At 36.1% G+C, this 16,658-nt stretch overlaps 2 protein-coding genes across 4 annotated transcripts; one reads left to right on the forward strand and one right to left on the reverse strand.

Moving 5' to 3' along the window:
• Positions 1-285: 285 nt before the first annotated feature.
• Positions 286-6,282, forward strand: LOC133861047 (dihydrolipoyllysine-residue succinyltransferase component of 2-oxoglutarate dehydrogenase complex 1, mitochondrial-like). Of its 2 annotated transcripts, none has more exons than XM_062296742.1 (15): positions 286-477; positions 844-909; positions 1,075-1,158; positions 1,767-1,827; positions 1,942-1,969; positions 2,441-2,511; positions 2,658-2,732; positions 2,892-2,947; positions 3,081-3,125; positions 3,264-3,551; positions 3,666-3,760; positions 4,081-4,171; positions 4,274-4,384; positions 5,177-5,371; positions 5,685-6,282. In XM_062296742.1, the coding sequence occupies exons 2-15, from the start codon at positions 874-876 to the stop codon at positions 5,874-5,876; spliced, it is 1,428 nt and encodes a 475-aa protein (XP_062152726.1). In that variant the 5' UTR covers positions 286-477; positions 844-873; the 3' UTR covers positions 5,877-6,282. The 2 variants fall into 2 exon arrangements, with proteins under 2 accessions (XP_062152726.1, XP_062152727.1); XM_062296743.1 differs by having other exon boundaries at positions 851-909.
• Positions 6,283-7,587: 1,305 nt separating this feature from the next.
• On the reverse strand, positions 7,588-16,658 carry LOC133860686 (ATP-dependent helicase rhp16-like). Of its 2 annotated transcripts, XM_062296263.1 has the most exons (16): positions 16,384-16,656; positions 15,779-15,877; positions 14,145-15,355; positions 12,851-12,973; positions 12,691-12,764; positions 12,254-12,317; positions 11,997-12,143; positions 11,812-11,897; positions 11,301-11,370; positions 10,762-10,887; positions 10,333-10,563; positions 9,188-9,292; positions 8,949-9,101; positions 8,353-8,441; positions 8,124-8,204; positions 7,588-8,030 (listed from the first exon to the last, which is right to left on the reverse strand). In XM_062296263.1, the coding sequence occupies exons 1-16, from the start codon at positions 16,427-16,429 to the stop codon at positions 7,958-7,960; spliced, it is 2,778 nt and encodes a 925-aa protein (XP_062152247.1). In that variant the 5' UTR covers positions 16,430-16,656; the 3' UTR covers positions 7,588-7,957. The 2 variants fall into 2 exon arrangements, with proteins under 2 accessions (XP_062152247.1, XP_062152248.1); XM_062296264.1 differs by lacking the exons at positions 7,588-8,030; positions 8,124-8,204; positions 8,353-8,441 and having other exon boundaries at positions 8,959-9,097; positions 16,384-16,658.

Genomic DNA, 16,658 nt, shown 5'->3' on the forward strand with positions numbered 1-16,658 from the left:
TCTTTTAAATTGAGTTGGCAAAAATTCTTCCAACCTCGATCTATTAATCCTTAAAGAATGCATCAACTTAATAAATTGAATTGAAAAAATTTACATCAAATAAGTAAAAATACTTATTCTTCTAAATTGTTTAAGAATTTCATTATAGAATTGTTTTATATATAAGATTTAGAAGATCCTGCTGACATATTAGATACGATAATCTCCTTTTTTTCTCATGACGTGGGCCGCTCTTATTGGCCAGCGCCCTATAACCCTCCAAAAAACCAGAAAGTAAATCCAAAATTTGAAACGCACATTTGATGGTCTCGGTCTCGTAGAGAAAGTTGGCACTAAAAGCTCTCGTTCGCCGCTTCGAATATATACTTTCCTTCATCATCTTCTTCTTGGTCATCGTCGGCGTTAAGCGCGCCGTTTTGGTCCATTCTCTGATCAGAGTCTCTGATCCTACTCTTACTCTTCGCAATCTGCTACCAGGTACCAATTTCTCATCTAATTCTTATTTTGTTCAATCAAATCTGTGAATTTGGATTATATGTTTTGTTTAATTGTTTTATATTAAGTTGAAGATTTTTTCGATTCGGTGTCGCATTTATTTTTCTTTTCTCCGTTTGGTTACCGAGAAAATGAAAAGAAAAGGAAAAGTAGATGTCGTGAAATTCAGCTGAACTGAGGTTTTTTGTGCTGATTAAAGTGATTACAGCTTCAGAGTCGATTTTTCTTTTGCTTTGATTTTTTTTTCTTCTCAAATTTTCCTGGCAACCAAACAGTGACCGTGAGATGGTGTTGTAGTTTTTTTGAGTTATTATCTATGGCTAATTTGGACCGGATTTGATATCGTAGTGATCAGGTCAGCTCGCAAGCGTCGAAGATATGATTTGGGGGATAATTCGCCGCAAAGTTGCTTCGGTACCGATTAGAATTTTGCTAGTAGATTTTTCTTTTTGTTAATTATCGATGGCGTAACTTAGTTGCTGCGTCTGATTCTAATGTAATGGTTGTGGTATTGTTTCGATTTATTGGTGTGGTTATGTTTTCAATGGATGGTTTTGTTGTGTATGTGTCAATCGGTAGCCGAAGACGTTAGGAGAGGCAGGGCAGAGGATTAGGCCTGCAGTGTTTTCAGGGGCAAGATGTTACAGAACAACTCGGAAAGAGGTACCGATGATGATTGTTGTTAGTTGCTCTTGTATGTTTTTGGGTGGATTTTCCATGTTAAATAATTGGAGATCTCATTGTAATTTTGGTGAAATTGTTTCAATCTCTTTTCCTGAACAGCATCATATGATCATTTATATAAGAAATGTGGATGTTGCAAGAGAATATATGTGAGTTTCACAAAACTTTTTTGGTCAGTGGAATGTGGATTGAGTATGTCAAACAATGTGAAAAATTGCTCCATAAGAGTCATTGGTTTGACTGTGAATTGATGGTTATAATCACAGAACTTGGTAAAGCTTTTCTTTATTTTATTTTATTTTTCTGTTATATTCATTTGACTGAAATTGATAAGAAAAAAAAAAAAAAAAAAAAAGAGGGAAAAAAAATGTCTGAGCAATATCTAGGCTTAAATTCTGATAGAATGTAGCTTTACAAGGCAGGTTGTGTTCATCAGAGTTAAAAAGTAAAAGAAAAGAGAAAGAAAAAAACTTCCTTTCGACTTATTTTCTTGTGTTTGAAATTGAGAAAGATTTCTCCCTTGTATATCTCGTCCTTGCCAAAATATCATAGAAAGCTTCCAATATTATGGATGTTGATCTTTGCAGGCTTTGCTCACTGGGAAAGGATTTGAGCATGTCCAGAGCTCTAGTTACAGCACTTTTTTAGGTGATCTTTTGGAAAAAATTATTGAACGAATGTGCTACTTGCTGGGAACTTATTTACATGTGCGGTTCTGTTTTCCTTTCCTGTGATTGATTTATTCAAATTCCTTTGTTATAGGAGGAGGTCATGCCCATTCAAAGCTGAGGTCAGTGAGCTCTCATCTTTTGTCCCCCCCCTCCAAAAAAATAAAAAAAGCATAAGCACCATAATTGGAAATATATGAGATATCAGATGAATCCGACTTAAGAGATAGTAAACTGATAGTCTTGACTCTTGGACCACTTGATTTGAAAAGCCCCTTTTGGAATTTCTCACCATTTTAATCATGTCCTATAACATGAGAAAACAGGTGGTCCAAGACATCTGATTGTACTATGCTACACCTTCTACTTCTATAAAACTTAGGATGCTTCTTGATGTTTGCAAACTTGCTCTCTTCTTCTAGAATGGAAACCCTTTTTCTGTTTTCCACCTCTGACATCCTTAATCTGGGAAGAGAATCTGAGTCTTACAAGCTAGGAGTGATTGAAACATAAAAAAGGTTTCTACTCCTTGTGAATCTTTCTCCTCCTATGGTTTCTTGTTCATTTTGCGCTGGTTTTCTTTTTGTTTTCAGGGAAGTTACAACACTATTTCAAGCAGAGCCCTTTGTAACATTGAGGAATAGATCATTTTCTTCAGACAATGGTAATTTATAGTTGTATGCACTTGTGCAGATCCCTTATCTTAGTTTGATTTTTTCAGATGCTTTTGTGTGTGTTTATGTTTTTTATGCGCACGTGTTTGTATATATTGGAGTTGCCTAGTTTTAACTGTTCCATCATGCATTGTAGGAGACCTGGTTGAAGCTGTTGTTCCTTTCATGGGTGAATCTATAACTGATGGCACTTTGGCAAATTTCCTAAAGAGTATGTTACTCTCACAGCTGCCTTGTGAATTGTGATGCTTTTCATTCCTTAAGAATTGTATTGTGTAATTGTATATGCTTGAACTTATGTACATTCTGACATACATATGCATGAATTGAATTCCTTCTGGGACTCATGTTTATTATACGCAATGAGCAGAACCTGGGGACAGAGTTAAAGTCGATGAACCTATTGCTCAAATTGAAACTGATAAGGTAACTGCAGAGAGTTTTTTTTTTTTTTTTTTTTTGGAATAATTGATAGATCTTGTAATTCTGAAGTATCAAGAAGAGTCATTGCTGAAATTATTAGCATTGATATGATTGATTTTGTTTTTTTCCCAACTAGGTGACAATCGATGTAGTTAGTCCTGAATCTGGCACCATTCAAGAGGTAATATTTCAGAAATATGGCAATATGAAATAGTTGAATGTTCATTCAGCACCACTTTTTCCTCCGTAAAGTGGATTGAGTTATATTGTTGTGCTGATCCCTTTCTTTTTCCTGTCTTGCAAATGCATTTGGTTCTAGTTTGTGGCCAAGGAAGGTGATACTGTGGAACCAGGTACCAAGATTGCTGTCATCTCAAAATCAGGTGAAGGTGTAACAGAAGCTCCATCAGAAAAGGCTGCTGCTCATCCACCACCTCCTGAAGAGAAGGAAAGTGCAGAGAAGCAAATCCCCAAAGCAGAGACAGCCCCTGTCAAGGAGAAGATTAAAGAACCATCTCCATCACAACCCAAGGCAAAAGGACCTTCTCCACCTCCAAAACACACAGCTTCAGAACCCCAGCTTCCTCCTAAGGACAGGGAAAGACGAGTAAGTTTCAGAGTTTCTTCTTCATGGAAGAAAATACGTCTTTGTATCTTTATTATGTATTTTCCTCCAATGGTAAGTAAATACTAAAGTATTATCTTGTCTTATCCTGTCTAGGTTCCTATGACAAGACTCAGGAAACGGGTTGCAACACGCTTGAAAGATTCTCAAAATACGTTTGCTTTGCTGACCACATTTAATGAGGTTGATATGTAAGTATGAATCATCTTTCCTTTCCACCTTTAAGGATTAACCTTGTCTAATTTCATAAAATTTTCTCTTTCTTGTAAAAGTTCTTCATAATCTGATTATCAGCCTTTACCTATTTTCAATACACTGAATTCAACAACTGTCCTGTTTTTACTGAATGTAATGCCATGCCTCAAGGAGAAAGGAAAAGGAGATAAACAAATGAATATCATAATTATGGATTTTGAAGTGCTACTTCACTATGTCATTTTGTCATTTTTGTTCATCAAATTACACTTAAACGGCTCTCTTTTTCCCTTGGTTAATTTTCTGCATAATGCAGGACCAACTTGATGAAGCTCCGTTCAGATTATAAAGATGCCTTTCTTGAAAAACATGGAGTTAAATTAGGACTTATGTCAGGCTTCGTGAAAGTATGTACAATGTCATATGTTTAAAGTGCCTCACATATTTGATGATCTTGGAAAATGTGTACTCTTTGTGCATGTTCTTAATCTCATTTTAATTTGGTTCAGGCTGCTGTTAGTGCGCTTCAGAGTCAGCCAGTTGTCAATGCTGTCATTGATGGTGATGATATCATATATCGAGATTACATTGATATCAGCATTGCTGTCGGCACTCCTAAGGTACGGCCGAATTCAATCGATTCATTTTTGTATTTTTTCCAGACTTTCTGAAAAATGAGTTCCATTTTAGTAGGCAAATCCTGAGGTTAATAACTTCTGTTTTTAGAATAAAAAAAAAAGAAAAAAAGAAAAATCTGAACAAGTAGAAGTTTTCATTGTTTAAGATACTGAAGACAGATTGATTTAATTGAATTGGCAGTTTAAGGCAATTCCGTTTGTATAGACTGTCATGTTCAATGTTATTGTATTATTTGTTGCTATTTTTTAAGAACTAGTCCTGGACAGTCCAAATATATGGGAGGGTAAAGGAAATGATTCTTTGATATCTATTACCAAATATGCATCCGCAGATTTAATTGACAAACCTGATTCTTAGCTTTGAACTAGTTCAAGATACTAAGTTATAACTACATTATATAGATAATCAAAATTTTCCCGTGCTACTGAAGAATGATAATTGAACGTTTTGGCAATTTTGCCATGCCCCTGTCCTAAGATGTGATCATGGTTTGGCATGTATAAACACGCCCTGAGATCTGCAGGGGTATAGGTAATGTACAGGGTGGATTGTAACCGGCATTGGGCATCTTCCCTTTTCACTGGTTAGACATGCATTAAGAGCCCTTGACAACGTAGGCAGCTATTGCTAATATTCAGTGTTCAACTTACTTGAGCTGTTCTTCAACCACATGACATCAGCTTTTAGTTAGATGAACTGCAGCTTCACATCAAATTAATTATCTATCTATCTGTTGTTCAACTAACAACCATCAAATTCCTTTCTTATTCAAGGGCCTAGTTGTTCCAGTTATCCGCAATGCTGAGAAGATGAACTTTGCCGATATAGAGAAGGAAATAAATACTCTAGCTAAGAAGGCAACTGATGGTTCTATATCAATTGATGAGATGGCTGGAGGTACATTCACAATATCAAACGGTGGTGTCTATGGAAGTCTTATAAGTACACCAATCATCAACCCACCACAGGTACTGCTCTATGCAATTGTCTTGGTTGATGATTTTTTACATTATTCTTCCAGTAATGCTAGAAAGTAAAAACTACATCTTTATCTCACAATTCTGACGTGTCAATCTCAACCAACGTTGCTTAGGATCAATCTTTGTTTAAAATAATAAAAATAATAATACAAAGGTTGGTTGAAACTAACACGTTAGGATTATAGGATAAAAATGTTGTTTCTAGCATTATTCGTGTTCCTGTTGTCACAGTGTTTTAATAGTATTCTTGTTATTTGCCGGCATTCCTCCCCACCAATTCACCCCTTGCTTCTTTTGGCAGTCGGCTATATTAGGTATGCACTCAATAGTGAACCGTCCGATGGTCGTTGGGGGCAATATTGTTCCTAGGCCAATGATGTATATTGCAATGACATATGATCATCGGCTGATTGACGGGAGGGAGGCTGTGTTTTTCTTACGCCGCATCAAAGATGTTGTAGAGGACCCTCGCAGGCTTCTACTTGACGTATGAAGTTTCTGGCAAATTCCCAATTTGCTGGTAATGCATCATCCACTTCCATGTTAGCCAGAATAACATCTCAGCTCTAAAATTTTGTAGAGACGTCTTTTTTGATCTGCGATGCCATAAAGTCCTCAAACTACTTTAGTTCACGTGTGTTTACAAGAAACAACCTTATCAAGTTTTCAAGTTATGGATTCTGGATTTGCATACCAAACTACTTTCACGTGTTCAAATTGTAGACGTCTTTTTGAGTGGACAATCAATTCTTTTCAGGATCATGTATACGCCTTGAGTCTGTATAATTCAAGATCCTTCAATGAAGGATTGACACAGTATATGTATAACAATGTTATTTACCTGTTGGGTGGATGATAGAAAACCCTAATTCTCAAATCAAAACAGTAATTACAAATAACCTTCGAGTAAGAGAAATAAGAGGATTGATGGAAGGAGCACTAGTAACGATGACAAGTGAAAATGTGAGAAGCTTGGCTCTAGTGCTGGGAAAGAGTCTTATATTAAAGGAGAAATAGAAACATACTCCGCCCCCGCCTTTGACCTCCGTAAGAAAGGTAAATGGACCTCTGCCCCCCCCCTACTGGTCGTCGGAAGCCAACCCAGGCAGGTCAGAAATGGGTCGGCTGTCGATATTTTCCACCTACAGCCCTATTAGGTAGACTTTCTAAAATTATTGTGCTGAGAAGCTAGTAGGCGGTAAAACTGCCTTAATTGCGCTCTCTCTCTCTCTCTCTCTCTCTGATTTATTAGAGTAAAGATGATCTAGGATTCTCTATCCCAATATTGCATGTGGGCAAAGAAATTCGTTTGACCAACAAGTTCTCGATTAACCTATCCTCTCTATTTCTCAGTATCTGGTTCTTTTAGTAGAGTCTGAAGCCATGGTATTACAGTTCTGATATGCTAAATCTGAGAATCTTTGATATTTTATGTCGGTGACAGCATAGCAGAGACACGCAGAACATTACCATTTTGTGGTAACCACATTTAGGGTGTACAACTATTAGCAGTTATTGCCTCTATCACATCTGCATCCAACTACAACTGCCTTATGCAGTTATCGAATTTTCGTAACAGCAACCGTTCTGCCTTAGACGGTTAGCGATTATTGAAACTTATAACAACACCGCATAACCGCTTTTTAAAAATTAGCCTATTTTGATATTTTGGGCCTTCCTTGAACCTCTTTTTAGGGCTTATTTTAGATGGTTTTAGGCCTTTTTTAAATATAAAAAAGTTTAAGAATATTATTATTATTATGAATAAAGATTAATTTCATTAAACTCAAAACGAAAACCCTATATCAAACGCACCAAAACGATGTTTTGTATATTATTAATATATAAAATATATATAAGGGTAGGCGGTTATTAACCGTCTCCACCTACTCCTAAAATCACTAACTGCTATGCCTAGGCAGTTATCAATTTTTTCCAACCACCTACAAAAGTGGTTATGTGGTAATAGTTATTTGTCATTAATAACTGCCCGCTTATACACACCTAACCGCATTGAACCCTCAGTAGAGGCTATTTCAATTTTCATCCATTTATTCACCTTTCGATCTGGGGATATCCATTCTAATCTCTTCAGCTATGGCAAATACAGTGGAACTGTGGCTAGTATCAGTGCCAGAAGGTTAGAGTTTAAAAACTCCAAAACCATGACATTATATTATCAATATATCTTTTTGGAGACATACTTCAATTTCTAGGTCATCTCCAGATCCAGTCATTCAGATAACCCAAATTTCATCTTTTACAACAAAAAACTACTACTAAACTACGTCCAGTATAACTAGAGTTGATGCCCAGGTTAAACTTCGTTTGATTGGAAAAATCGGAATTAGCAAAAATATCACTAAATATTACCCAAAATCAATCCATAACTGGATTGCTAACCTTTGGATGCCGGCTCATCTCCTAAAAGTAGAAACATACACCAGGTAGTAATACACTTGGTTGGAAGATGATGATTTAATGTTCGGCTAAAAGCACGCACCCATAACCAGGAGGGAACCAGTTGAGGCTTAGAACTGGAACTTGCTTCATCTTGTGGATAATCCTTCCTGCTCAGGTAACAAACAGAAATCTCAAGTCTTCCTCAGATAATTTTCCGAGGGCTTCTGAACAGCCACCTATAGTCCTGCAAAACACAATATCGGTAAGGTCAGAATTGCAACAAGAGGGGGAAACGGCTTGAATAATACATCCCGACTGCCAGACAAATGACACTTGCCCTTCAAACACTAATTCCTTCTTTTCTTGCAGCTTCAGAATCCTCTCCTCAATTGTATTCTCAATAACAAATCTCACGATTCTGTAAATGTAGAGAGAGAGAGAGAGAGAGAGAGAGAGAGAGAGAGAGAGAGAGAGAGAGAGAGAGAGAGAGTCAGAATCCTCGTAGAAAAGGCTATAACAATTATATAAGAACTCAGTATACTGGAGTTGTGAGCAAAAAGAAGCACCTGATTGGTTTATACTGCCCTATTCGGTGGATTCTATCTTGTGCTTGCCGCTCCACAGCTGGGTTCCACCAAGGATCCATCAAGAAGACCTAGACACAGGTACAACACAAGAAGCATATCCAGACACATTAAATGAAGAAGTTATAGGGTGTGTCTACATCTTTTAGAGGCATAGGCCACGTAAAAAGAGGCTTGGGGAAACAAAGAGGTAAAAGAAAAAAAACAGATTAACAACTAAAACCCAAGAACAAGAAAACACGATCTACAAATATAATTTGAAAGTAATGGCCTGGTTCATTTTTTGCAAATGCAGGCAGAAGGACACGAGTGGTAAAATCTTTAAATAACTTCTCAAATGCCACGAGATCTATTTTCCCGATACACAAATCAATCAAGAGTCTGAAACATGTCTTAACAGAAGAAGACTCCCCATTATATGGAGTCGTAAGGAAAATTATCGACTTTTACTTTATGAAAAACCAGCTCAAGAAATGAAAAACTTAATTAATTTAAGAAAAACATGTAAAAACGCATCCAATGAAACCTGAAGAAAATTAGATATTAAATTTAACAAGACTAAGAATGGAATTGCTCACGTGTGATGCAATTGTAAGATTCAGAGCAACACCACCAGCTTTCAAGCTCATAAGGAAAATCTTGCAATCTGGGTCTTCAGTAAACCTCTTGATAGCAGCATCTCTTGCAGATATGGACATGCTTCCAACTAATTGAACACATTTTATGCCTGACTGCAACAGGTTAAATGCATTACTTTCTCTACTTCCATAAATTGAAATAAAGAAACAGAGAGATCAAAATGCAGATTTTAAATTACCTTGTGAAGGGAATAATTTATAAGATCCAAGAACGATGTGAACTGGCTGAAAACAATTCCTTTTGCAGAACCATCCCTTTCAACCATGGACCTAATTTCTTCCCTCTAGAACCATATAAACTGAGTCAATAGCATGTACAAAAATACAACAATTGCAATAGATATGGACACACAAGAAAACACATAGGCATATCAACAAAAAAAAATAAAAATAAATAAATAACATTAATTTGCCATGGCCAAAAAAGACGAGATCAGATTTTTTTCTTTCTTTCTTTTCTTTCAAAACCAATTTCTTAAAATCCTTCGAAAAGAATTTTGCCAGAGAGGGAAGATAATATTCTTATTGCCATATGATGCAGGAAACATAATTTTTATCAAATGGTCACAAGATTATTTTCACATCATCCAATTGATGGTTTAGCAGCAAGTGGAAAAATATAAAACCCATACAATAAATAAGGTCCCACCCAAAAATGAAGAAGCAAATCAACAGAAAAAATATTACTTTTTTTACTTTGCCCAAAAAATAATATCAATTTTGTCCTTAAACGCCTTATCTTTTTAAATTTTTGAACGGGCTATTTGCTAGGAAGAAGATAGTTTTTTACCATATTGAAGCAAGAAAGAAACAGATTTTCTAGATGATCAAGACTATCCTGGCTCCATCAATTAATGGTTTAGCAGTCTCTGGAGTTTGATTAGGCAACCTCCTAGATCAAAAAGCTTGGTATTTCAGGCCTGAGAAACTTGCAACTTCCAGCTCACCATTTTGCCTTTTTTCATGGACATAATGAATAACGACTTGCTCCTAGGACTCATCCATTCATCACATTTGCTTTGCTATTTGAAATGTAATTTGACCACTGCTGTGGCATTTGAAGTGGTTTCTTGCAAGACCATATTTAAAAGGTTTTCTTAATTTAGAAGAATAAGCATAAAAGAAAATGACTTTCACAATTGCCTTCAAAGGTCTCTATTTGTTCTCTATCATATCTATATAAAAAGAAAGACATTACAAGGTAGCAAAATCATGTTAAGAAATATATGCTATTCAGTAGAGATTTTATAGAATTATCAAGGTTGCAATCTGAAGGGGGCAAAAAAAGGAGCACTCAATATTTAAAAATTTTGCATACACATACCAAAGCCTCTATTTTTGTACTTGTCTGAAAATCGTCAAGTTGAATTCTGTTCAGAATACTTGAGGATCTGAACCCCTTGATGGTAGTTTTAGAAGCCTGATCTCCATCATCCACATTTCTAGTCAAATCAACAGTAAGTAATTTTGAACATGAAGGGCATGAGGCTTGTCCCAAGGAAGCACAGAAATCAATCAAACAAGTCTTACAGAAAACATGCTCACAAGCAGAGACCTGTCACAATAAATAAGAGTTTAATTTATTATTAGTATTCAACTTAACCAGATTTTATTTTAATCACTGTATCATCCATCAAGAATTATATTGAAAAGCTTTACACGCAAAAAAAAAAAAATGGTGATTACCAATGTTTGTGCCAAAATTCCATACTCTCGAAAAGAATAATTGCAAAAACTAAAAAGATGAACTTACCCTAGGATCTTCAGCTGGATGGTGACAAATACCACAAACCTGTTCGCTATTGTCATTATTAACCATGTTTCCACTTCTTAGTGCAGCAGTTCTAGAATATACTATGAGGTAAGGATGATCCACTGCCTGTAGTTTTACACAAAATAGAAATTAGCGGCCTTGGCAAATGAGATTTGTCTACAGCACTAGCAGATCGTTAACAGTTTTTACTTTTGTAAATTTCAATCTTCTGCTGCTGAGTTGATACATGCAAACTACTCTCTAAGAGAAGACCCATATAGATGAGCGGACCTCCAAACTTGGTTGGTCAAGCCTAACCTATTGAAGAATTCTGGAAAACTTCCATAATCAAGGGCTAAATTTTTCTTCTGAATAAAAAAGCTTGAACCTCACAAATAAGGAGGGGCCAGATTTTCCAATCAAAAGGGCGCACATGATTAACGCAAGGCCCTCTCTTAGTATATTTTTGTCCACAGAAGATATACTTTTAAAAGGTTAACAAAGAGTTACTTTAGTTTTGCTGAACAATTATCATTCACCTGCCGCAACCGTGTGAGAAGGTCAAATATGTGAGCGTAGTTATTCATTATCGTTCCCGCCTTAACATATCTGTAAAGTATAAAAGCAAATTTATACAAACACGCTGAATTAATCTCATAAGACAGATGAAATAAGTATTTGTACGGTTTATGCGCGCATGCATTTACAAGTATGAACACAGAAATGAAAAGTACCTTTTGCCATGTAAAATTGTACATGGACGAAAAAAAAAAAAAAAAAAAAACTCATTAGAATCACAGTTTTTCTCTTGCATAATTGATTAAAAATTTTTTTTTTTTTTTCTTTTTTTAGGAGGGAAGGGGAGGGGGGGCAAAAAATAGAAGGAAATGTGAGGAACATATCGCGCCCCTAAAATCTTGAACTTTGAGAAAAATGATCTTGAAGCTTTAGCATCTAATGATATTTGTGGTAACGTAACATGTGCATGTACATCAATATATGGAATTTCAAAACTGAAGCACCAAGCAAAAGAGACTATGGGTGACATACGTATTGAACTGTGACTGACTGTCATTGTACAGAGATTCATAATAATCTTGTTCTTTGATATCCAAGGTATCCCGCCTCAATGAAACCTGCACAAAGATTTAGGGATGAATTGAAAAGACAAAGAAAAGAAGGGGGGGGGGGGGGGGGGGGGGGGGGGCGCTTAGCCATAAAGCACTAAAACTTACAATTCTAGGGGGAAGTGCCAGATCAGCAGCCCTGCCTTTTTTCGTTCGTCTTAGCACTATGTTCTTTAAAATTCTCTGTTTGAGCAAAATCATGGCTCTTTGCCCCCCATTACTATTTCCATATAGTTGTATTGGTGTAGCCACATACTTAAAAGGATCAGGATTGAATTATATGTCAGCAAAGCATATCTCTGAGAAATAAAGATGCCTCATAAACAAGAAAAAGAAACATGAGAGCAATAACTTTCAGGACTCACTTTATTCCACCAACAAAAATGTCTCACAGAACTATGAGAACAGTTTGAACATTCTTTTGAGGAACTGCAGGTAGCCATCAGAGTCACAAAAATTGAAGAAAAATTAATCCAAATTCCGATTCCATAATTATGAAGAATGGATAACAAAACAACATGAGAAGAATTAAGAAGTTTTCGGTACAAGAAACATAAAGACATTCAATATATTCTATCTCTGTGAAAATAAAAAGAGGCTTTGCTCATGGTTATAACATACCAAATAAAACAACGATTATCCAATTCTTCAATTTGCATACAAGAAAAAAGCATACCAGTTCAGGTTTCTCAATTGAGCCACTACCAATTGTATGTAGTCAATCAACTATACACCATAGCCAATGTACACTATAACTTCTTATTTATTGCAGTCATAAAGAATGTTGAATCTCAAAACATACCTATGATCAAGTGTTCTGCAATCACAGTCCTTACACAAGTAATAAGAATACGGAATTATTCGCAGGAAACGAACCTGTGCAAACAGCATATCAACCATATAAGTTTGCCATACGGTTGCCTGATTATAAGCAAATTTTTTCGCACATGCATTAAACTTACCAAAGAGTAAAGTTCTCCAACACGGTTCTGAAGGGGAGTACCACTTAAAGCCCATTTGTATGAAGACTCTAAAGCAAGAACAGCTTTCGCTGTATTACAATGTCTAGCTTTTATATAATGTGCCTATTTTCAAAAAGAAAAAAGGATAGTGAAACTACTTCTCAAAAGCATAAACCTAATAGAAATTGACATTTAATCCATCATTTAACAACAAAAGGGAAACCAACACTCTCATGGAGACAAGTGGATGGAAATAACGTTGCAACAGAAAAACAAGAAAATAAACAAGACACAGATATTGGTTTTGCCATATGGGCAGTACAGAACAAAAGCAACTTCATCTTGTTATTAACAATGTCATTACATTTTTTTTAATGTTTGTTTGCCAATGAACATGGTCAAAGAGCAAAAACAGCTTCTAGTTATGACTAAGGATCTGGTCATGCCTCTTTTTTTGGTTCATTATTTGATTCAGAAGAAACATGGAAGCCCACATTTTCCACCACAGTGGAATTAGAGGAAATAATTAAAAAATTTGCCAGCAATAAGAAAAACAATATCGATCACAAACATTAATCTTTATAAGAGCAAGACATTAGCAGAAATGAACTTCAAGAAGTTACTTCAACCATTAAGAACTTCAAATTGCTTTTAATATCCTAGCTCTGCACAGAATTTTCTATTAAAAGAGTATGTGTTCCCATGTGCATATTCATGTTCAGGTCATATTCCCTCACATGAAAAACAAATAAGCCCGGTATAGAAACGCTCTAATAATTGCATCCTCTATTTTATAATACTCCCTAAAGAGTAAATTGTTCAATTGCAATGCCAAGTGGTCAAGGATTTGCCATGACTTTGTGGGTTTAGCATGTTACAAAAGAGTGTCATCTGATTGAAAATTTCAGAAACAAAATAGTGACCACACTTTAAAAAGTTAGGTACGATGGTTTAATCCAAGTTTATACTTACCTCCTGGATCATGAAAATGGGTCAGAGATACATAAGGTTACATGAATGCCTTTCAACAATTGACAAGAACATGTATATAGAATGTACAACCATCAATTCCTAGGCAATCTAACTCTGTAAATGTTTTCCTCATCACTAGAACAAAGGGAGGAAAAAAAACCTGATCCATGTTGAACAACACTTATTGTGAGTGCGTGTGCAGATGCTTGCTCACATGGAGAGAGAAAGAGAGCAAGAGAGCAAGAGACCATAAAATGGTAAATTCAAAGACAAGCAAGAAGAATGATAATTCCCTTATTGCAAATAATTTGTGCCTACTTACCTCGTCCAGAATTACACGTTCCCACTTCACATCATGCAAAAACGATTTCCCTCTGGAAGAACCTTCAACACCATCTGAATTTTCATTTCTAAATCTAATTCCCATATCCTTCTCTTTGCTTTGCAGGTATGATGTCTTCTTAAAAGCTCCCTTCCTTTTCTTGCCATCACATTCATTAATCTTGTCTTCAGCAGACTCCATTTTCTGATTTGACGTTACAGTTTTCCCTTTTTTCCTGGCTTGTTTAGACTGCTTCTCTGTTCTAACAGCATCAGGCCCACAAAAATATTTCAAGTGAACTGACAGCTTCCTATCATAAAATGACCTGCCACAGTAAGGGCACTCCGTCTTGGGAGGCATCATGTGCTTTCTGTACTCGGCCTCAACAATAGAGTATGTAGTTATGACAAAATCATAATCTCTAAACTGTTTAGAATTCTTCCCTCTCTTGGCCCCGTGATAAACAAGCACCTTGGTGCTTCCCTCTGAAGTAAACCGATCAATCTCACTCACCCATTGGCTCACAGCAACCACAGGACAAATAACAAGGGTGGCTTTAATTCCAGGCAAACCATCGGATGGACCTGGTAATACAGAGGGTTTATTAGATTCACACATCCTGTGGATTTCCCGTCTGGCAAGGACAAGCGCAATTGCTTGAATGGTCTTCCCCATCCCCATCTCGTCCGCAAGAATTCCCCCTCCTGTTGTAGAATTTTCCTGTTTCAAAGCCCAGGCCAACCATTCCTTTTGGTATCTTAGTAAGGGCATGATCAATTCAGTCGGTGCCTCAGCAGTTTCAATTATCACTTCATTCTGATGACCCAAATCAAAATCTTTTGTCAAATTCCCATCAATCCATCTCTCGTGCTCTTCTTCCCATTGATTCCACATAAGGATTGGCTTTGAACCATTTTTTGTCCTCCTTCTGTATGTTCTCTTCTTGCTCAGTCCAAGAAAGTCAATTTCAACACCTCCACAATGCACTGCATTATCTTCCTGTACCTGTTCTCCATACTCCACCAAGTTCTCTTCCCAACTCAGTCCTCCATGCTTCACTGTTTTCTTCTCTCGCCATGTCTTCCTCCTTTTTCTTGAAGACTCAGCATAATTCTCAAATTCATAACCATTCTCTTCCCCATCATGAACTTCAGTTGTAGGTTTCGGTTTCTGGTTCAAGTCCAAATCCACTCTCCCGCCATATTCCTCATCTATATTTACATATCAACGCATGTCACTTACATATGAAGCAAAGGTAAAATAGCTAAAATACACTACAAGAATCCATCTGGCAGACTTCGTTTGTTTCATGTAAAAATATCTCCTTAAAGATCACTTTCCCATCATTTTTCTTTTCTTTCTTTCTTTCTTTCTTTCTTTCTTTTCTTTCTTTTCTTTTTTCTTTTTTTTTTTTTTTTCTATTTTTTTTCAAAATTCAACTTACATCTATCTAGTTACCTACTTCAAACACCTAAATCTTTCAGCTGAAACTTCTTAGACTCCACCAGCATACATTGTGGCAAGATTTTTTCTAGAACAAAATTGGTAGTTGGATAATTCAAAATCCACAAATTTTTATAACTGAAAATTTAACTAAAATCACAAATAATCCCATAAAGAAAAAACAAAAGTACCTTCATCACTGGTATCGGACGGCACATAAATTCCCAAATCAGAGCCCGCTTCGTTAGAGCTATCATCACTAAGCTGTGGTATTTCCACATCGTTTGCTTCTAGTTTAGATTAAAAAATAAAATAAAAATTAATAAAGAAAACAAACAGATCAAAATGATCATTTTAGTATGAGTTTTCAAGTAATAATGATTCAAAGTTTTGAACCTTATATCTAGTTCAAGTCCCATAACAATCCAAAACCTAATGTTCCAAGCTTTAATTCCTTTTCTTTTCCTTCTTCACAGTAAGCACACAGAGCTCCTTTTCAGAACAATGTGCATAAATAAATATTCTAACGTCCAAAATTTAGGTTTCCTTACGATATTTCAAACTTTCTCAGTAACCAAACAGGCTTAACTCGAATGAAAACGAAAAACAAAACCAAAAAAAAAAAAAATGAGAGAGAGAGAGAGAGAGAGAGAGAGAGATTCATACTAATCTAAAACTTTACCAACTTTTTCCCACACTTTCTCAGTAACCACAGGGATAAAAATTCTCAACAACATAAATCAATAAAAAAAAGAAAAAAAAAATAATAATAATAAAATTGAGTCTCAGACTTTACCATCGATAGGAGGGTTAGAGATTCGACTACGAGAACGAAGCTCCATTGCTTATTCAACCAATTATTTATTTTTTTTGAAAAAAAATGAAAAAAGTTTAGGGTTTTCTTCGATTCTCGTAGACGCTTTCCAATGCCTCCGAGGCTCGGTTGAAGAAGGAGAAGACCGTTCGAATTCCGAGGTGAGAGTCAGAGTGTGTGAAGGAAACGACGACGGTGAAGCCGCTTTATATAGTGCCAAGCGGCGGGAACCACGTCAGCTTCTCGATGGGATTGTA

This window comes from Alnus glutinosa, chromosome 2 (assembly GCF_958979055.1).
Source record: "Alnus glutinosa chromosome 2, dhAlnGlut1.1, whole genome shotgun sequence".
NCBI classification, from domain to species: domain Eukaryota; kingdom Viridiplantae; phylum Streptophyta; class Magnoliopsida; order Fagales; family Betulaceae; genus Alnus; species Alnus glutinosa.

Bases quoted from the DNA above. Each gene is read 5' to 3' on its own strand.
- LOC133861047 (XM_062296742.1), top strand. From the start codon at position 874: ATGATTTGGGGGATAATTCGCCGCAAAGTTGCTTCG. The intron at 3,761-4,080 runs GTAAGTATGAAT...TGCATAATGCAG, and splicing joins ACATTTAATGAGGTTGATAT to GACCAACTTGATGAAGCTCC. The intron at 5,372-5,684 runs GTACTGCTCTAT...TTCTTTTGGCAG, and splicing joins CAATCATCAACCCACCACAG to TCGGCTATATTAGGTATGCA.
- LOC133860686 (XM_062296263.1), bottom strand. From the start codon at position 16,429: ATGGAGCTTCGTTCTCGTAGTCGAATCTCTAACCCTCCTATCGATG. The intron at 11,371-11,811 runs GTATGTCACCCA...TATACTTTACAG, and splicing joins AGTCAGTCACAGTTCAATAC to ATATGTTAAGGCGGGAACGA. The intron at 10,564-10,761 runs GTAAGTTCATCT...TTATTGTGACAG, and splicing joins ATCCAGCTGAAGATCCTAGG to GTCTCTGCTTGTGAGCATGT.